Source organism: Pelmatolapia mariae, linkage group LG12 (genome assembly GCF_036321145.2).
Source record: "Pelmatolapia mariae isolate MD_Pm_ZW linkage group LG12, Pm_UMD_F_2, whole genome shotgun sequence".
Taxonomy (NCBI): domain Eukaryota; kingdom Metazoa; phylum Chordata; class Actinopteri; order Cichliformes; family Cichlidae; genus Pelmatolapia; species Pelmatolapia mariae.
In genome coordinates, this window is record NC_086237.1 from 31,076,585 (window position 1) to 31,098,266 (window position 21,682).

Here is a 21,682-nt window from a genome sequence, read left to right on the forward strand (position 1 = left end):
ACACTGGTTTTTAATTGAACCACAGTCTGAAAATTGCTGCTCCAAGTGACAGAGATTTCTCATACACAAAAGTTTGGAGTTTTCTAAGGAAGCATTTGCATGGTAGAAACCGGAGACAGAGCACAATCTGGCAGACAAACAGTGACCAGATCAATAGATAATTTTCAACGAACAATTCACACATATTGTCTTTGCAAAAGCCTTTAGAGATTTGACAGATTATTCACAAATCAATAAAAAAAAACCCAAACAGATATTTTAGTAGCAGCTGTTGTGTTAAACATTAAATCTTGTGTTTTTACATCTTTATTTTTTTTACATTATTATTTAATATTCATTATTATGCATGATGGATGTTATGCTTACGCTGAACTTTAAATTACTTACAGTATCAAGCAAGTAAAAGTCAAACTGCTCTATAATATAGAGCACTCCCTCCAAAAAGCACAGTGTACTTACAATGTAAGATGGGAAAATATTGTTTTTGCCTATATTTAAGTATTTGTGGGTAAATAATGACAATAATAAATTACATTGTAATTTCAAATAAAATACATTAAAATTCCATTTAATTACAGGACTGTATTATAAAGTATTATCCATGTGTTTGGACTCCCCTGTATTTGGGGAGAACATCCATCCACCCTGGATTTAAACCTGGCACTTTCTTGCTGAACGAAATCCTTGACATATGAAAGGAAGAGAAGTGTTCCTAATAACACTTGCAGGAACAACATGCAGGAACAAGAAACAAGAGGCAGAGTGACAGCTCTTTCTTTTTTCCACCTCCTCCCCCTGAGAAGCAGATCAGGCGAGGAGGCGCATAAAAGCCGATCGGAGAGCCTGCTGCAAGCGTAGATACAGTATTTCCATGGTGCCGTGGACACTGAGATAAAAATATAATAACAATAATGATAAAAAAAATCAAATATTTAACAGTGTTTATCCACGATACGAGCAGTAAAATGTTCTTGTGTAGCCCATTAAAAATAAATAAATAAATTAAACCCCCACACATGCGTTTCCTCCTTTATTTCCGTGCATTTCAGATGCTTTTTTCTCCTGTTTAACCAAATGTAAGATATAAACTACAGCTCCCGGGGTGCCTCTGGTGACCCTTGCTTGCAGGCTGCATCAGTGTGATTTTGGCGCTGAGCTGAGGAGCTGGATCCACCGAGAATTTAAAAGAAAAAAAGGGCAGAGCGCTTTTGTTAAACCGGAGGAAGAGGGTGCTAGAGATTATTATGAAGAAGAGGACAGGAAGGGGGTTGCGATCAGATTGAGGTTTTCGGGTCCTCACACTGACGAAGAGCCCCGCGTTGGGATTGGGCAGCGACCAGATCGAGTCCTCCTCCTCCTCCTCCTCCTCTCTGTGGAGAATTGCGTTAAAACGAAAAGGGAAAGGCCTGAGCTTTACCAACATCACAGGATTATTATTATTTTTTTTATTATTTTTTTTACCCCCCCTCCTTCTCCTCCTCCTCCTCCTCCTGTAGATTAAACGAGGAAGCATTGCTGGCTGGTGTATGTGTTTAGAATGGGACACGCTGAAGGTATTGACATTTTTTTTGTGTATTTTCCTGCATCTTTCGACTCGCTATCAAAATCCGTGCTGCTGCTGGTGCTACTGCTCAGTGTTGGCCGCCTCTGCATGCTGCATCTCCTCGTTTTCAGTCGTAGCCAGCTTGCTTTCGGGCACATTTTCCCCCCACAAACCGTCAGTGATGGAGGTATAATCACGGCAGACAATTTGATTTAAAGGGGTACCAGGCAGCCATATTGGCAGCGTTAGCGTTAGCCTACCCAACATTAGCTTTCTCCCCCCCTCCTCCCCTTCCACCTCCTTTCATCTTGTTTCATGTGCGCTTAGATGGATTAGAAAACATTAATAAATGGAAATGTGTCCCCGAGTGTGTCAGAAAGACAAACAGCCACATTTCCGTCGTGTGCCTCGCTTTTTAACCGTTTAAACGGCTCCTGTATTTCCGTTTCGATGCCTTTGGTGCCAGGTAGCTTCAAGCTAACATCGCAGGAAGCTGTAAGATCAGTCATTGAAACCTTGTTATGCCCATGCATGCACCCGTCTTTTTTGTTATGTTTGAATAAAATAACACATCTATAGCCAGCTATTGATCTCTGCCACACTATATATACACACCCAAGTTATACTACAAGTCCTTATAGGAGACTAGTGACCGCTGGATGACATCTTTTGGATGTTTACATCACCGTTGTTCACCCTTCGCAAAGCTGCTAACAAGTTAAACCGCAACAAGAGGAGCAGATTATCCACTCAACACTTTAAACCTGATTAATTATATCAGCTCTGGCGGTTAAAAGTGTCCAGTGCATGAGGTCAAACCCACCTCTGGTAGCTGCTCTTTTGTTTTGTTTTGTGCAAGCAGGCCACCATGTGTTTGTGTTGATGAAAATAAACACATAAAAATCACCTAAAGCTTGTGAACAGGAGCTTGCACGACCTCTCAGTATACACTACGAAGATGACCCGAGTTTGTGATGATAATATGGGGATTTATGGGGTCTGCAATTCAGACCACCCTGTGAGTTTATCACAGTAATCATTATAATGAGTATTCTGCAGATCTCCTCAGTGCATCTGTTTAAAAAAAAAATCCCACATAATTCAAACTGCTGCTCTAAAACTCTGAAAAAACTCAGATTTAAGGAGTAGGAGCCTGGTGAAACTGCCACTGAAGTGATAATTAAAGTTGTGTAGTTAATGGTCAGCTAACCCTGAGTTTGTAAGGGAGGAGAGGTGTGTGTTTCTACAAGTCAGAGTTAGAAGTTTCACACTATATTATTAGCAGAAATTTCCAGATATTTTAACCAGAAAACAGCTGATACATGGCAAACCAATTCGGTAGATGGCTGACTTCTTTCCAGAACTTATGACAGTCCCGTGTGTTTATCTGCAGCGAGAAAGAGATTTACCAAAGCCCCGATCAGTGGTCATAAACACAAAATAAACTCTGTTATTCTGATGTTTTTCTAGCTATTTTATTCGTATAATAATAAACAGTGCTTGTGTTTACTGTGGGAGCCAAAAAACCAGATGATGTAACTCTGTCTTTGCTCTTAGTTTCTCTTCATTTACAGCTGCAGTTTTGATACGTTTCAGACAGCAAATCTGCTTGGTTCAATTTAGAGAAAGGATTATTGTTTGGGTTTAAATATGTCTTTTTACATTGAAAAATGAGGCTTAAAAAACGGTAACCGTGGGTTCAGATGTGACACCAAGTGTCAGTGCGTGACAATTTGGGATTCCAGAGTGAAGCTTTAATTTGCAAACAAGTTTGCTTAATACACTGCTAGAAAGTTAAATAAAAAAGGCCCAACCCAGAAACACAGATGTGTGCATTGTTAATCTGTTGCTCTGTGTTAAAGAATCTGTTAATAATTCCTGAAGGATAGAAGCTAAGGTCTTGGTGATGATTGGCTGTGTGCTTGTTGAGCTTTCCTGCGGTTCATTCAGTTGTGTGTACCTCTGTCGGCAGGTCCAGTCAAAGAAAAAGACAGTTAAGGATGCAGGAGCCCAACAATGGATTTCTCCTTCTCTTTCATGCAAGGGATCATGGGAAATACAATTCAGCAACCCCCTCAGCTCATTGACTCCGCCAACATCAGACAGGAAGGCACCTGCGACACCGGCAGTGACCCGGGTGAGGATGGTGGTCCCTCCTACGATGCAGCCCTGGATGCAGAGTTTCCGTACCCGCCATCAGCTTCGGAGGACATGCCGCAGGTCCCCAATGGCTACCCGCCGGGTTTGGGCATATACGAACCGCAGGCTAAATTCTCCATGTACTCGCAGTTCCCCAACGGCTCTGCTAATGGCTACGGGGCCATACGGAGCTACGGGGACCACGGCCTCGTGTCGGTGGAGGGGACCGTCCTGAGAGGTCCCGGTCTCCAGGAAAGACCTCTGTCTCCCGTTTCACCCCCACTGTCCACACATCACCCACACCTCCACCACCACCATCATCATCATCCCCATCACCACCACCATTCGCACCACATCCACTCAAATCCACCTCACATACAAACCCACTCACACCCACAGAGTCCTCCACCGCCACCCCTGCCCACCCAGCATCACCTACACCAGACACCTCACATCATGACTCACAACCTGCCCCCTCCTCCCCCGTTACACCTGCCTTCGTCCAGTCCTCCCCCCTCACTTGTGGACAACACCCCCTCGTCTCAACCCACGCACGCCCCATCCAGTGCTTCTGGTGGGGTCCTGAAGAAAACCAGCTCACCGGAGATCAAGCTGAAGATCATAAAGACGTATCAGAACGGCAAAGAGCTGTTCGAGTCTGCGCTGTGCGGAGACCTGCTGCAAGAACTGCAGGTAACTGCCAACAGCCTTTTAGGCAACATTTCTTTTTACCTTTTTGTTTATTCTTCCAAAGATGCTTTTTAGTGCAGAAGATTAGGTGGAAATGTGGAAATCTGCACAGGTGCGCACAGTGTTGTTTTTTTTTATTATTATTATTTCATATAATGAAAAAGATGCATGATCTGACTGCTATCTCCTTTTCAAAATTGCTTCAAACATTTTTTTTCATGTGGTAGAACAGAGCTGGAGAACTTCTGATTCTCCAGAGTTTAATGTATTTTTAAAAAATTGCATTAATAATTACAAAATGTATAATGTTTAAGCTAATTTTTCCACAAACTAGACTTTATAGTTAGCCATTCCTATGAAAACTAAAACTTTGAGGTACAAAAATCAGCCCGGGTGTTCTCGACTAAGATCAAGAGCCAAGCCTATGAGCAACAAAATCAAGAGACGACAGTGCAGCTGGAATTACACTTACCATCTGAATTGATTAAGTGTAGAAGGAATGGGCCATCAATGACAACACGTGGGTTATTGATGAGTTTAAAAACTCTCCAGAAGCTTAAAGGCTGCACATTATCAGGATCAGCCCCTTTAATTTAATCAAAGTTTGGATAGCAAAATAACAAGAGCTGTTCAAATGGAGGTCACGGGGTAAAAGTGCATTTTCCAGTCTTTATATAATGTATGCATACATACTATCGTCATTTAGCTCTGGTCAGCTACTGCCAGAGGATTTAATAAAATTTACCAGATTTGAACGATTCTGGTTGAGGTTGCGGCCAATCTGCTGTACTGTCTCTCTGAAAAAGAGAAGGACTAATGTTTTAAATTTATATAAAGTTAAAAAAAACTTCTTACTTGATGTTAGAGCTGAAATGATTAGCAACATAATCAATTAGAGGATCAAAGCGAAAACGATTAGAGATCCTGTTCATAGCTAATGTGAATACCAGATAACTGTGATGACCCTCAGCTCAGTTTGTTCACAGTGTTGCATACAGTTCTTCATTCTTTCTTTTTTTCCTTTCTTTCTAGGAAGAGTAAAGATCAAGTAAAAGGCACAAGTTTAATTATTTAGGGAACTTAATTATGAAGGATAAATATTAAACTAATGCTGGTTTCAGCCTGTCAAAGAACAGAATTAACCGGTTATTGCTCCTTTTGTTTTAAATTAAAAATCTTTAAATTGTTTTTTTCTCACAAGAATAAAAAAATGCAGATAAAGAAACTTTATCAAAATATAACAAGCATCTGAAGTTTTCACATTGTTTTATTGTCAGGTTTTTATTAACGTTTGAGCAAATGTTTCTTCACAAATCTTTATGGCTGTACTAACAAACTCGCTGTGTGTGTTTGTTTTAAAACCTTGCTTTTAAGTTTGTATGTTTTTATTAATGTGCGTATTAGTAAACCTAAAGGGTTTGTTGGTCAAGGTTTGTGCATGAGAAGAAAGCACACACTGACTTTAATCTGAACCGCTGCGTCCCATGTCTGTTATTCCTTTGGTTTATAGATAATTAAATCCGAGAAAGACGCGTGAAACATAGTTCAGAGGTGCTGCAAACTAATTTGCTTCAGAACTTCAGTCTGGGACCTCAATTAACGATTATTTTAATTATTGCATAAAGTAATTGTGTGTCTTCTACTATAACAGTTAATAGTTAACTAAAGCTAAACTAAAACTGGGTGTGGAAAAGCAGTTTTAGTTAATTTACATAAAGCTTAAAAACGAGGCCTCAGAAAAACAACCGAGTTAAACAACTTGTCTACTTGGAAATCATACGCAGGAAATGTCCTTGGTATTAGTCTTTGTCAGTTTGGTGCCTCTTTTGAACATGCCCTCCCCTATTGTAACAGTTAAAAAGACGGAAATTATGAAAAACTGAAGTGAAACAGACAAACTCACTTTGGATAGTACTGAACTGAAAACAAATGCTCAAAACCAAACAGAAAGAAAAAGCAAGCAGAAAACTTAAAAAAACTGTAATAATGATGCCCCAAGTACTTTTTTAGACAGTCACCCAACACGTAAGCTCGGTAAGTCCACATACAGCGTGGAACTTTACATTACATTTTGGGTTTCCTGCACCTTATGCTTCTGCTCAGTAAAGGAAAAACTTGCATAAACACAATTATCTTCCCATTTTAAAGACATTGTGTCCTTTAAAAATGCCTTTTTTCCCCCTTTTTCCATGTTGTCATGGACATTGTCAGACATTGATGTCAGTGTGTGTTGACAAATACTTGTAAGCCAAAAGCTCACACTTAGACTGGTCTAAATGCTCTATTTTGTAAATTTATTTTTAACTCTTGACTCCGTATGATCTCGAAAAGAGTGAATATCATTATCAGGCAGTGTGAAGGTTGCTTTTGTTAATGAGGGGCAGCCAATCAGAAGGAAGTTCACTTAAAGAGAGCCCAAATGACAGATGATAAATAAACTGAGTATACCCAGGCTCAGTACTAGATAAATGAGGATTATTTTAACCATAAAGCTACTCTGCTGCAGTCCAAGAATAAAATTATGCGGATGGAAATGAACATAAAATGTCCTGTTTAAATACCAAGACACCTTGGAAAAATAACTGTGCATATTAATTGGAAATCTTATCAGTCCATTTATTTTTTAATGGAATTATTACCGTGCACATCTTAGTTTACTTTTAATTATTCTTCAAAATCCCTAAAGCAGCAGACATCTGAGGAAATTCTGAGTTGTTTCTTTTATAAAACCACAACAAAATTAACTGCCGTCTCATCGCAGCTGACTTCTTTCTGTTTATTTCCTCGTCTTCAGAAAGAGTCTCAGAAGAACGAGGCCGCTCAGGCGCAGCGCAGACATGAGAGGAAGAAGGAGAAGAGGAAAAAGAGTGCAAGACTGCTGCTGCAAGCTCAGGAACAGAGCCTGGACACGAGCCAAACACAGCCAGGTACCACAGGCCAGACAGAGGACACCCACGTCCAGCCGCCGCCAAAAGAAGCACCGCCGGTGCAGACAGAGAAGCCTCCGAAGACCGTTATTAAAACCGAACCAAAGACGCCGAAGGCAAGAGCTCATGTTCACTCACCAAAGCAGTTTGAAGTCGTTGCAGATCAGCCGCTGTGGTTTGTAGTAAAACATAACAGTGACTTGTTCATGTTTAGGTTCCTAAGGTCCATCATCCATCAGTGATCCAGGAGACAGGCTTCTGTAAGGAGTTTGTAATAGGAGATCTGGTGTGGTCCAAGGTGGGTACCTACCCCTGGTGGCCCTGCATGGTGTCCTCAGACCCACAGATGAAGGTCCACACTCGCATCAACACCAGAGGTAAAATCCCTTAAACATCTTTGTTGTTCAAGTGTTTAAGTGTGTAAATGTGTAAACACAGAAGTGCTGCAACTTGTTTTCTTTCCTCTGCTGCCCTGCAGGTCACAGGGAATATCACGTCCAGTTCTTTGGCAGTGTGGCAGAGCGAGCGTGGATCCACGAGAAGAGGATAGTCATGTACCAGGGGAAGCAACAGTTTGACGAGCTTCAGTCAGAGACACTTCGCAAAACCACAAACCCTGTAGAGAGACACAAAGTATGCACAGATGGGAGATTTATTTTTAAGACTGAAAGAAAACAAACTGTTTAAACAGAATTTTTGTTGTTTTCAGCATTTAAAATGATCGTTTCAAAAATCTTTAACCAGAATTAACCATATAGTGGACCTGCTATGCTTTTCATTATTTTCAGCCACTGTAACAATGGTGAATGCTCATATTAAAGATATTAAAAATAAATTTCAAGTAATGAGGTCATCGTATGTGCAAGTAATCCCTTTCGAGTTAAAAGCTCAGGCTTTAGACCTCTGCAGTGGCACACATTTAAAAATGTTTGATTTCGTTGAGTGGTTGAAAATTGGGATACTTAGTTTGAAAGAATAATGAGCAAGTCTAATTTTTTTTAAAGATTTTTCCCTTTTCTTAATGAAGGCATATTCTGAGCTGTCCTCTTCACATAACATCATCATCAGACATCCCATCCTCACTGGGATTATAAGACAGCTTTATGTAACATCAGTTTTTATAGTGGGGATGTCTCAGTGCCACTTTTTCATCTCCCATGCTGATGGTTAGTAATCTGATGCTGTCTTTTCCCCTCTTACACAGCTAAGCCAATAATAAATTTACATGGAGACACGTCTGAGCTCGAGATATCAGTTTAACCCAATCAGATATTTTTAAATCTCAGTTACTTGTCACATCTGTCTTCATGGCATGCTGTTAACTGAGGTTGTACCACGTAGTTATGGCTAATGGAGCATATCTGATTATATTTTCCCCAATGTGTTACCCACTATCTTTGACCAATATCGAATCAATACCAATTATTGGATCCGCACACCTCTTCTTTTGTTTAGTCATGTATGTAGTATGTGGAACACTTCAGTCATTGTGAATCATTCTTATTTAGTTAAGTTGTATAATTTATGTCATCGTTTGTTTGTTTTTTTAAAATTATTATTATTGATCTAAAAACTCCCTGAAAAGCCTTCAGTTAATCCAAAATCATGAATGCCAGGGTTAGTACATATTTATAAGTTCATGAGTTTTCTGTTTTGTTTTGTTTTTTCTCATCAGCTAATGAAGCCTATCCCTCAGCGGGAACGTTCTCAGTGGGAGGTGGGTGTCGGTCACGCTGAGGATGCTTTTCTGATGACGAGACAGGAGCGAATTGACAACTACACCTTCATCTATGTGGACCCAGACCCTAACGAAGGCCCACCCAGCAAGAAACCCAACATAAGAGCTGAGAAACGAAGCCGGCGCTCAAGCAGCTCAATCAGTAAGAAGGAGGACCGAGATGTGAAGTCACCAGATAGAGAGCAGCCTCCGCGACGGCAGCTTCCACGGAGACAGTGTAGTGTTTCAAACACAGATGACAACGCAAACTCCCAGGCCTCAAGTGAAGATAAGAACCAGAGGGGGGACCAACGTAAGACCAGCTCACCGAAACAGAATGCCGGCTGTGATGCACGAGCACAGCAGGACTCTCCGCCTCCGGTCAAAACGTGGAAAACGGCAGCTGCCAGGAAGCTGCTGCCTCTTTCTATCACAATGAAGAGGCTGAATGTGGAGATCACAAAATGTGACTGGCCTCTTATCCAGAAAAAAGCAGCTGCCTCCCCAAAGAAGGACAAAGAAGAAGAGAAGAAAGAGAGGGTGGAGAGAGAAGGCAGGCAGCCCGACCTGGGATACTGCTCACCTGAGGTTGGTCTAACTGACAGAAGAAGATGTACACAACAGAAACATCCTGTAAGCTAATATCCAAATGTTGATTTCAGCAGGACAGCAGAGCTAAACCTGAGCCCAGTCCAGAGGAGGAGGAAGATGGGGATGAAGGAGAGGACGAGGGAGAGGAGAGGAGAGATTCTCCAGCGAGTCGGAGGAGTGAAGAGGGAGGATTGCAGCAGACCTCATCTCCGGGATCACACCACAGCAGTCCACAAGGTTGGCGAAACACAGACATGCAGAGTGTTTCTGTTGCATTTCTCAATTTTATGGAGTAAATTGACAAAGTCAGAAAGAGATGCAGCTTAGTATTTTGTTTTGTTTTGTTTTTTTAGGTTCTCAAGAGAGGAAGCTTCAGCGGCGGTGTGTCAGAAGCAGGTCTGAGTCAGAGAGAGGCAACGATCTCGTCCCTAAGAAGAAAACCAAAAAAGAGCAGGTATTAGTCCTCCACAGGGAATCAGTATGCCATACCTTTCTCTCCCTGTCTTTTCCATTTATAGATTTCTCTTTTCTGTTTTTTTTTTTTTTTTTTTTTTTTTAGTAAAACTAAAATATAATAAAGTAAAAATTGAAATATGAGCCTAGCACTTCTGTTCACGTAACAGCTTTAGCAGTTTGAAAGCTTATCAGATGCTAAAACGCTGCTAAAAGGATTTTGTAATATGAGAGAGCATTGGGCAGCTGTATTTTTCCTACACCGCAGGAGTTGGCAGGTGAACTGTGAAATTGTGTATCTGTCTTCCAAAATAATCCAGGTATGCATGTTTTGAGCTAGATTCAGATTTGTTTCGCAAACTTTCCTGAATTTTTGTGCAGGAATAGTTTCATTAAATTGAATGAGACAGCTTAAAATCCAAACTAAGAAGACCTGAGATAACCTGAACCTGCACTTTTAATCTCCTTGCAGGCTGAGATGGCTCCAGAGACCACGCTGAGGACAGGTTCACAGAAAGGTGAGCGATCATTCATTCACGCACGCTGTAAATCATTTGTCATGGAAGCTCTTTGTACTTGTAGAAAGACAAAATCTGTCTCTTCTTCCCCACCATGTGATCGTGTAGGAGCTAGTGAGATCTCAGATGCGTGCAAGCCCCTGAAGAAGCGAAGCAGAGCATCAACAGATGTCGAAATGGCTTCATCTCAGTACAGAGACACGTCTGATTCAGACTCCAGAGGCCTCAACGACCCGCAGGTAGCCTTGAATGACATGACCGAGGGCTTTTTTTCTGCACACAAAATATTTGTCTCCATTGGTCCAGAGGCTAAATATCCATACATTATTGCCATGCATGCAGAGATGTTTACTGTTCATAGTGTAAAAATCGATCTCAGTCATGTTTTCATTATCTCTGATTCATTTTGCTCTTATTGCATTAATTTATTTTTATTCCCGTAAGCAATAGGCCTGTTTAGACCACAACAATGCACCTTTTAAAACCAGAAATGAGCACTTCTTAAGCTTTCACCTTCTTAAGGATGATCATTTTTTTATTATTTACATGTTTTCATAATCTTCTTTGGCTTCTCTGCTGCTGAAGAAAAGCAGACACTTGAAGCAGTTGATACTCTTTTTGTCATTCCTGTCATATATGTATTGTTATGATGATGGTCCATGAACAAATAATTCCTGCAAACTCAAGCTCAGACTTGGGGCTGCTCATTTGCCAGTTTTTTCCTACTCTTTGATTTATATGTAGAGAGTGGATATTCCTAATTTGGTCATCTCAGGTGCACAGCTCTGCCTGTGAGCGCAGAAGCTTCTATTTGCGAGGTACAGCCAATCAGGAAAAAGTAGGGTAAAGGGAGAGGAGCTTAAACAGCTTGGTTTGATGAGGATACAATGCACAAAGGTCCAGTGTAAGATAAGAAAAAAATGCCTGCACACCCGATGCATTGGTTAAACACTCTGGTTTACATTCAGTGCATCTCTGCTTCAGGGCTTATTTGGGAAGAGTCTTGATAGTCCAGCAGCAGCAGATGCAGACGCTTCAGATACTCAGTCTGTGGACTCTGGCTTGTCCCGTCAGGACAGCAGCACCAGCAAGAGGGACACTGTGTGCCAGGTCAGCGTTGCTCATGATTCACCTCAGTTCTGCTCTTTCTTCTAAACATTTACAGGCATTAGTTGTGTGGTATATTTTTAAACTGCCTCGCTCTCTGTGTTTTTGTGTAGATCTGCGAGGTGTATGGAGATGGTTTGATGGTATGTGAAGGTGACTGCAACAGGCAGTTTCACATGGAGTGTCTCGGTCTGTCGTCCCCACCTGAAGGAAGATTTAGCTGCACAGAATGTAGAACAGGTGAGTGAATTCAAACACAACTACATATTTACCATCGTATCTGCAGTGTTTGGCCCTTTTCTACAGCACGATCTCTGACATTTCTTTTCTAGGGAACCATCCTTGTTTTAGCTGTAAAACAGTGGGCAGGGAGGTGACGCGCTGCTCTGTGTCTGGATGTGGTTGTTACTATCACGAGGACTGTGTCCGTAAACTCCCGGGAACCACCAGCAGCCCAGGCGGAGGTTTCAGCTGCCCTCAGCACAGTTGTTCAACCTGCTGCCTGGAGAGAGACCCACAACGAGCCAGTAAAGGTAGAACAGCTTCCCTTTTTTGTCTGTGGCCTTCAGTAATTTTGTGGTTGAGTCTGTAGGGGTGTGAGCTGGTGATAGATAGAAAAAGGGTGATTAAAATGGAGTTTAGACTCCTTAGGTGATGATACTGACTGACTAATAGAACAAAGCTCACATTGAAATCAAGCTTGTGATTCTTTGTTGAAATATGTAAGAGTTAAGTGCATTAGAAGTAAATAGGAGTGTCTTCTTCAGAGAAAACAGACTGTGCGAGAACTTGTGCCAGATTTAATGAAGAATACTTGGTGACAGCCTTGGCACAAACATCCTCTTCATCTCAAAGTTAAATTGCTCTGTTTGGTGAGAAGTACCTGGAGACTGTCGAGCACTGGAGAAAGTAAACTGGCTTGCTCCTGGAAAGGTCTTTAGGCGATCGTACATTATCCTGCAGGAAATATCTGCAAATGAGAAAAGATGCGCTTCGATGCAGAGGTGCTAAAAGTGATATCGACAATTATGATTTATACCAGGGGTGGGTGGTTAATTTTCCCAAGGGGCCACATGAGAAACTGGGACTGTAGTGGAAGACTGTAACAATAAGTGGAACTCAGTTCTGCTCCGTTTTAATTTTATCTCTTTATAAGTGTGTTGTTGCAGCCCTCCACAACAATCCCAGTATGTCAGGGAAACCCTTAGGAAAATGAACTGATTTATACCTTTGCCATCAGACATGAAAGTAATCCAAGTGGGAAGAGAGGAAAGGCTGGAAAGGAAAAAAAACAAAACATCTACCGGACACTGCTCTGGTTTTACATGAAATTGCTTTGAAAAGGACTGAAAGAATAATTTTCAGTGAATTATATTTTGTATACAAATGGGACAAAACTTTGATTCAAAGAAAAATCAAATAACACTGATTTCTTTTCACATACCTAAGATCGTTATGAGTGTAAATGGATGCAGGAGAATGGGCAGGTGAGGACCTGTGCAACTTTGATAGGAGTCAAATCGTTTTAGGTTGTTACTTTATGTCATGTTTCTCTAGTTCTTTAATCTGCTTTTAATATCTATATAGTTTTTTTTATGTGAAAATGTTAATGAGAGCAGTTGTACCAAAAATATACATTTGCAAATAGTTGAAGCTTTTGTTTAAAACAAATAAATACAAATCAATAGTGCTTAGGCACAGCAGGCCATCAGTCTTTATAATACAGTGGAGAAAACTTTTTATGAAGAACTTATTTTAAATCCAGTCCCAGCAGGAGAAACTCGTGGTTGTTTTGTTCAGTATATGTCTACACAGCCCAAAGCAGTGACTCTCAATCTTTTTGACTTGTGATCTTTTGTGTTTTTGTAAAACTTTGTTGTATTTTATATGTTGAAAAGTCACATTTCCCCTCTGAGCTTCTCAGATGGCTTCTTACAAAAAATAGTTTAGGTTCAAAAAGTAGCCTTACCATTTTGTCTAGCTTACTTTTTTTCCTTTTTAACCTGAGTAAATACTCCACAAATCTCCAGGTTTTCTTGTGCCCTATTGAAAATTTATTGTCAAATTCTGTTTTGTTGTTTAACCTCCTAGGACCTGGCGTCCACATTTGTGGACATCACATTTTGGGTTATTTAGACCAAAATACTCAATTTTGCTCTACAAGGGCCTGATATCCACTTACGAGGACATTATACTGCAACTGTTCTATCAAAATTTTAAACAAATATCCTCATATGTGTCTCTCATTTTTCTTAAAAACAAAAATAAGGTAAAAAAAAAAAAAAAAATCTGGCAATTCTTTGTTTTTACATTCATCGAGTCCCAATGTGCCCAAATATCAAAGAGAAATTAAAAATGCATGCCATGGAAGAGTTCGGGTCTTAGGAGGTTAAGTACTGTGAAGATAGATTTCAATAACTTAAAGCTGAAGTCTCTGTAGTCGGTTGTGTTTTTCCTTTTGCTTTCCTTTAATTACAGCTGGAGCCCATTAAAGGAATATGACCTATTTGTTTTTAATAGAATCTCAGCAGTAAAAGGAAGTGAGCAGAGCTGTGTTGTTAGGCTGAGTGATTAATTGGATTGCAATTATACTTCCATTTTTGTTTTTTAGTGATCACGAAAAGAAGGTAATCTGCATAAAACAGAACAGTTGCAGCTTCCTGCATCTCGGATCTACAAGGACCCCTCATCCTGTCCTTTTCCAGCAGTGTCTTCACGTGACTCCAGTGCATGTCTTCAGAATGGCTTGAGGGCCTCTGTCTGCACCCTGGTCATAAAGACCCAGACCATGTGCACCTCTTTTTTTTTTCTTCTTTTTTTTAATGTATTTATTTTTTAGCAGCCCTAGAGTACAGTTGAATAGTCCAGAGTGATTACCTCCTACCTAATCATATTTCCTTGACCTTCTTGGAGAACGTCACAAGGCCAAAGACATAAAGGCAAATTTATACCACGATTGTGGTAAAATCTGCTCTCCCTCTCGTCTGTTTCCCCTCCAGGTCGTCTGATTCGTTGTATCCGCTGTCCGTTGGCCTATCACACCAGCGACAGCTGCGTGGCGGCAGGCAGTGTCATCCTTACTCACCACATCATGATCTGCAGCAACCATGGCAGCGCCAAGAAGAACGGCCTCCTCACCTCCCCCGTCAACGTGGGATGGTGCTTCCTGTGTGCCCGAGGTAAGCTTTCCCCACCGTACACACTGACAAACCCCCGAGCCAAAGGAGTAACGTTCCCCCTCGCCCCATGCTGCAGACACAAGCAGGTCTTAATTACACCAGACGATTTGAATCTTGTGGCGAAATACAAGATCGATTCTTCTTGCCTGCATCATCTCATATTGTCATCTTTTTTTTGTCTGTTTCTTTTATATACACTTTTAACCTCTTTTTGACGCAGTAACATCTCATTTAGGTATCTTTAATATTACACGTTTCATGTTTGGCTTTGTTGTTCATGGATAGCAGTGCTGTGTCCATCACGATACTAATACTATGAACGATTCGGGCTGTTACACTGCACTCCACTTAAAAGAACCACGTCTGTCCTGAGTGCCGATGAAAGAAAACATCCTTTTTTCTTTGTGACTTTTAGCTCGTTTAAGCCTCACATTTAACTTCAAGTTGAGTGCACTGTTTGGCCTCTTTCTGTAGAGACCAACTTTGTTTTACTTGGTTTTTTGTTTTGTTTTTTGTGCGTGTTACAATTGTGTGTGAGTATGTGTGTTCGTGTGGCTGTGCACGCGTGTTTGTTCTTTCTCTTTTTGTAAATTTTTGGGTAATTTTCGAGTTTGACTGCGGCTCACCCCCGTCTCTTCCTGTGTGTCTTGTGTAGGGCTGTTAGTGCAAGACCTTACTGACACCATATTAAGTTCATATGCCTATAAGTCCCACTACCTTCTGACTGAGTCAAATCGTGCTGAGTTGAAATTACCTATGATTCCCTCTCCTTCGTCAGCTACCAAAAAGAATGTTGGGAAAGGTAACTGAACAGTTTTTCTCTTTCTCCTTTGTCCCACTGGTCTGTGTTTGTGTTGTGCCTGCTCCCATTCTGAACCCCCTCCCTCCCTTTTTGTACACATCTTTCATTTCAAAGCCTTGAGGTGCAAAGTTAATTAACTGACTACACATGCAGTTAATTTTAACGCAGAGTGACGCAGAGTAACTTCAGCCAAGTTCCCTAACACATTAACAAAACAACAGTGGGCCTCATGCAAGAATTAGGTCTTGTGCTCTCATCCCAAGCCTCTCATTGAAGGGTTGCGTATGAGAAGCCAGAGTCACAAAAGTAAAATTATTGTAAAATTGGTCTTTCAAAGATATTACATTTGGAAAGGCACAAGTGTACATCAGTTCTGTTTAGCTGTGTACTGCTGACTCATTGCCACACAATAATAGCGCAGTAGATTAGGCAGAAATTGTGCTCTTGTATACAATAATAGGACAAAAAAGCTGATTCTTTAACTGATGAACCTGGAGTGGGGAATTACCGACTCGCTGGAGTTTGGTGTGCAATTATTTCGATTGAATTTATTCATTTAAGCAAGGCCTCATGGCTACATATTCATATTAAAGATATGAAAAAGGTACCTTTGTGCTTGTTCATTAATCAACAAAATTAAAAGAGATGGCGACGTAACTGAAATAACACATCTCATCTGCCTAAGTATGTTATTACGATAGACTATAAAAGATGGACTGGGTCTGAAAAGTAAAGCCAAACATGTCTTCTGTGGTAATGGTCATCAGAGAGCAGCGCCTATGCTCTCTGATGAGAGCACTTCAGATACTGCATGGTTGTATCAAAGTAAACGCGTTCATGACTTTACTGGCTCATTGACTTCTTTGGGGTCATATTGAATAAAACATGAATGTTGTTTTGTAAATTATGATTGTTCTCAGAGTTAAAAAGAAGTGTTTTCCAGAGTAAATGAAACCTTGCAGACTTTCCAAGACCGACTCTAAGGCGTCAGGATGTTTTCTTTTTGATGCTAAAGATACTTCTTTATAGCTTTATGACTTTGGCTGAATATTTGGGCATCTACGATGTGAGTTTGGCTGAGCAGACCGTTCCCTGACACCCTAGTACTATTTGAATGATAAGAACCTAAACATCGAAATGCCTTTAAACCTTTGTACAGTACTCTACATGTATAAAAGGGAATAATATGGCATGAAGTTAGAGGCGACAAATTCTCTCTGCAAAGTTACGATGGGAAGCAATGAAGAGGAACCAGTGTCACAAACACGGATACTGTTCAGCAGGATGAGAGATATTTGGTTATTCGTCTTAATTTAAGTCAATTACAGAATAAAGGATGGTCAGTGCAAAGCTAAAAGTCAGACTAATGTGGAAAAATCTCTTCATAACACAACTGATCCGAACAGCTCATGAATTTTGTTCACTCATCCTGTTGAACGTGAAAAGTTCTTATTTATCATAGATCTGCTTTGTTTGTATAAGTGGTTCTTGCATGAGGCCCATCGTAAAATTGGTTGTGCATCAGCAACCAATCTACAAACTTCTTTGCTAAAATAGTCGGTTATAAAGAAAATAAATCAGTTTATCTGCTGGTAAAATAAAATTGGTCCTTAGACCTGCAGCACGGATGTATGAAGTCCCAATGCAGGGACGGACGCTCTGGGTTGGTTCAGGTTCTCTCTGTGGTTTGTGGAGCTTCTCGCTGCTGGAGGTGCATTGCTTCTCTGCTTCAGCACTCTGGGCTTGGTTTTGATTTGAAAGACCTCGTCCGGCGTCACCTCTTTTATGGCAACTGCAACTAAGTTTGTTTTTGACTGAAAATTTCAAACAATATAACATTTTGGCTCCCCTCATGTTTTTGAGCTTTGACCTGCCTTGGATGGAATATAATCCTAATCATTTAGTACAATTAAGCAAAGAATTGTTTCCGGGTGATGGAGGTTAAATTACAGGGTTTTTTTCTTCTTTTTTTTAAAATTATAATTCCGCTATTGCATTTTTTTAAATTACATTTTGGAAATGGAAATACTGTAAAGATTTGATTCCATGCAAGCTGGTCTGTGCAGAATGTGATATGTGTGATGGGAAAAGTTTGCTTTATGAGCTGGACTGCATGCCGGCTTTTTGCCAGTACTTTGTTATTTGAGTATAACCCTGATTCATTGTTAACCTGCTGGCTGATTTTTATTCCGGTGCTGCCGCATGTATTTCCCATAAGACTGGTCTTGGTACAGTGCTCTGAATCTGTTTGCCAGACATGCTGTAACCGCTGCAATAAAATGCTATACCCAAACCAGGAAACTCATGCAGGGTTTCCAACCATTTCATTCATGCAGTCAGGCTGTTACAGGAGGCTTCACTCAGGCCAGAAGGTCCTAGCCTTAGTTTTCATTTACCGTAGATTAATAGCCAGATGTTATTGTGCTAGGAATGTCTTCCTAAAGAACACTGTTTTAACTCACATTAGATGCTAGAAAACCACAATTGTATTCTGTATTTATAGACTTTGTACTAGTTGTACTTTTAGTTAATAGGCTTGTCTGCAAATGAGATTCAGAGTTTGACCAGGTGTTAAGGTGCATCACCTAATCATGCACTCCTCCTCTCTTTGCATACCCACCCCCTCCCCACAACGCATGCACACACACACACACACACACACACACACACACACACACACACACACACACATCCAAACACACATCCATACACACACACACATGTATACATCCATACAAATGTAGGAGGCAAGTTGCTGTGCTGCGACTCATGCCCAGCTTCCTTCCACCCGGAGTGTCTGGAGATGGAGATGCCGGAGGGCTCGTGGTCCTGCAGCGATTGCAGGGCAGGGAAGAAACCTCACTACAAACAAATTGTCTGGGTCAAACTAGGCAACTACAGGTAGGAAGCACAGATTGGGGACAGCTGAGGGTTATGCAGCTGTCACTTTGTGGTATGGATGCATTTAAAGGATACGATAGTGATAAAAAACCCCACAGAAAGTTGATTGCACGTACAGTCTTCTGTGTCGTAGACTTCCGCTGTTGTCCAGAAACCCAGTAATGACCAGCAATACTGTTTCCTTTCTTATAATAATCCTTCTAGTCTTGATAATTTAAATCTGCCACAGACGCTGAAACTGTTCAAGTATCTTTTGTCCAGAGCCTTAAAAAAAAATTAAGACCAACAATCAGCCACAATATTAAAACCACCTTCCTAATACCGTTTATGTCCCCCTAGTGCTGCCAACACATGTCTGACGCATCAAGGCATAGAATCCACTGAATGTTTCCTTTAGTATCGGGTACCATGACGTTAGCAGAAGATCCTTTAAGTCCTTCAAGTTGCAGAAGTTGCTGCTCAATCAAAATGAGGATTTAGAGACTTTGGAGACCCAAGCAATATTTGTTTATTTAGCACTTTTTCCTCTCAAGAGTTACAAAGTCCTTTACAAAAGCCAGTATTCATAATAAAAGGTTAAAATAAAAGACACTAAAATTAAACCGAGCAGAAGACAAAAGAAATCATCATCAATCATTCTCCATTCCTGCTAGAAAACACCATCAGAGTGAACGCCAGCTATGAAGTTATGTATCTGGTCATGCAACAGTGTTTGTTCCATGTCATCGTAACAACCACATGAATACAAAAAACACTGATAGGAGCATCACACTGTCTCTGCCAGCTGTTATTCTTTCCATAGTGCATCCTACTGCCATTTCTTCCCCAGGTAAACAACACACACTCACCCAGCCGTTCACATGACGTAAAGAAGACGTGATTCATCAGACTAGACAACCAGTGATCCATTTTTGATGCTCACATGACCACTGCTGGTGCTTAAAGCTAGAATTTAAAGATAAAGGTGTATTGAGAGTGCTGACTGTTTTATTCATCAGTCTGTCATGGCCACCATTAAGATTTTCACTTATTTGTGCTACAGTAGCTCATCTGGCAGATCAGCTACACAGGACAGCCTTTATTCCTCAGTGTTATCAGAGACAGTAATCTCAGTTCTCTGCTTGTATTCCCATGGGCCTCTGTTGGTAAATGCTGTGTACTGGCAACGCAAAACAAGACACACATCGCAGTTTGTCTCTTAAATCTTTGAGAGACACACAACCTATTTTTTCAGCTTCTAACACATACGTTTTAAGAATAGACTGTTAACCAGCTGCCTAATATATCCCACCCCATCATAGAGGATATTGTAACTAGACTATTTTATTTAGCTGAGCTGTCAGTGGTTTAAACGATCTGTTTTTTACTTGCGTCTTCAGCAGGAAGAAATCTAATATGAGCCTGAGAACCGCAAACATGTCAGGGGGGTGCGTGCATGCAGATTGTTGGTCTTGGTCTGTTTAAACTCGGTGTAGCACATTGTTTTCACACCTCATGGGGAAACAGGATGTGATAATATAAATGCAGGTATTCAGGAAACACTGAGCAGTGCTTTTCGCTCTCACACTGACTGTCAGTCAGGCTCAATATTTGTCTCACAGTTTAGAATCTTCTGGCAGATTAAAGGTGTGCACACAGATAATTATTAATCTGTTGATGAAACAGCTCTGAATTTGATTAAATAAAACAACATTTCTAGGCAGAAACAAATAAATACAGTATTTCCTCGCTAAGTCATGGTTCACCTTTTCGAGGACTCGCTGCATCGTGGATTTATCTGTAAATTTAGATTGTGGAATTTCATAATATCACAGGCTTCTGTGGCCTATAGGTATTTTTATTCTTATTCACTTTTGCCCTTGATTTTCTAATAATGCCCCTTGCCTGCCAGGTGGTGGCCTGCAGAGATCTGCAACCCTCGTCTGGTGCCATCAAACATTCAGAGTCTTCGGCACGATATTGGTGACTTCCCGGTTTTCTTCTTTGGCTCCCATGACTACTACTGGATCAACCAAGGCCGCGTCTTCCCATACGTGGAGAATGACAAGAACTTTGTCACAGGACAGATCAATATTAACAAAACCTTCAAGAAAGGTAACATATTCCTAAAATCCTTCCTTCTAATCTGTTGTGATTTCACTTCAAGCCAAAGGAAAGATGATTTTCTGAGTCACTATTCATCTTTTAGCTCTGGAAGAAGCAGCCCGGCGCTTTCAGGAGCTTAAGGCGCAGAGGGAGAGCAGGGAGGCTCTAAAACAGGACCGCAATTCTCGCAAACCACCACCCTACAAGTTCATCAAGGTGAGCAGATGGAAAGACCAAAAGGTGGTTATAAGTTTTGATCGTCAAGTCTTCAGGGTTGTTACTAATTCTGTGGCTGCTGTGTTTTCCTGTCAGTCCAACAAGCCTGTGGGGAAAGTTCAGGTGCACGTGGCCGACTTGTCAGAAATTCAGCGATGCAACTGCAAACCAGCAGACGAGCATCCCTGCAGCCTGGAATCCCAGTGTCTCAACCGCATGCTGCAGTACGAGTGTCACCCACAGGTCTGCATCTTTGGGTTTTTATATCATTTGTGATTCAGGTAATAAAATCTAACTTTTAACTTTCTGTGGTTGTGCTCCTGTGATCAGGTGTGCCCTGCAGGAGACAGCTGTGAGAATCAGTGTTTCTCCAAACGGCTGTATGCAGAAACAGAAGTGATAAAGACGGAAGGGTGTGGCTGGGGCCTCAGGACAAACCAGGCACTGAAGAAGGTGGGCGCTGCACTTAAAATGCAGACCTTTCATCTAAAGAGCATCAGCACATCTGATTTGTATTTGCTACAAGCTGAAATGTTAAATAAACCAATCTAAACTAGTTTAACAATCAAATTAAACACAGAAAAATACTGAAAAATAAAAAACGGAATAGATTACAATAAAAGCTCTTCTTATTAATCTTCCAAGCTGCCTACCCTGCAGAAAAGCTTTTAAACGCCCCAGTGTCTGTGATATTTGTTAACATATGTTCATTTATGCTATAAGTATCTTCTTCTGCATACAAACAAAAACATCTGAGTGCAGTAGCAGTTTCTAGATGCGTAAATTCGTAAATCTTTCCGTGGGTGTATGTATT

General features: G+C 40.9%; 1 protein-coding gene across 4 annotated transcripts in view; it reads left to right on the plus strand.

The window, feature by feature from the left end:
* Window positions 1-1,428: 1,428 nt before the first annotated feature.
* nsd3 (nuclear receptor binding SET domain protein 3) overlaps window positions 1,429-21,682 on the plus strand; it is a 28,133-nt gene continuing 7,879 nt past the window's right edge. Inside the window, exons 1-20 of one of the 4 annotated variants that reach the window (XM_063489667.1) lie at window positions 1,429-1,553; window positions 3,516-4,375; window positions 7,167-7,415; window positions 7,514-7,676; window positions 7,778-7,932; window positions 8,975-9,604; window positions 9,679-9,844; window positions 9,961-10,061; window positions 10,533-10,578; window positions 10,687-10,817; window positions 11,563-11,688; window positions 11,799-11,925; window positions 12,018-12,218; window positions 14,685-14,864; window positions 15,520-15,666; window positions 18,411-18,567; window positions 20,459-20,661; window positions 20,756-20,868; window positions 20,965-21,111; window positions 21,199-21,321. In XM_063489667.1, the coding sequence (XP_063345737.1) occupies window positions 3,560-4,375; window positions 7,167-7,415; window positions 7,514-7,676; window positions 7,778-7,932; window positions 8,975-9,604; window positions 9,679-9,844; window positions 9,961-10,061; window positions 10,533-10,578; window positions 10,687-10,817; window positions 11,563-11,688; window positions 11,799-11,925; window positions 12,018-12,218; window positions 14,685-14,864; window positions 15,520-15,666; window positions 18,411-18,567; window positions 20,459-20,661; window positions 20,756-20,868; window positions 20,965-21,111; window positions 21,199-21,321 (3,981 nt within the window). In that variant the 5' untranslated portion in view covers window positions 1,429-1,553; window positions 3,516-3,559. The remainder of the gene's footprint in view (window positions 1,554-3,515; window positions 4,376-7,166; window positions 7,416-7,513; window positions 7,677-7,777; window positions 7,933-8,974; window positions 9,605-9,678; window positions 9,845-9,960; window positions 10,062-10,532; window positions 10,579-10,686; window positions 10,818-11,562; window positions 11,689-11,798; window positions 11,926-12,017; window positions 12,219-14,684; window positions 14,865-15,519; window positions 15,667-18,410; window positions 18,568-20,458; window positions 20,662-20,755; window positions 20,869-20,964; window positions 21,112-21,198; window positions 21,322-21,682) is intronic. The other 3 variants (XM_063489669.1, XM_063489668.1, XM_063489670.1) reach the window with 3 other exon arrangements.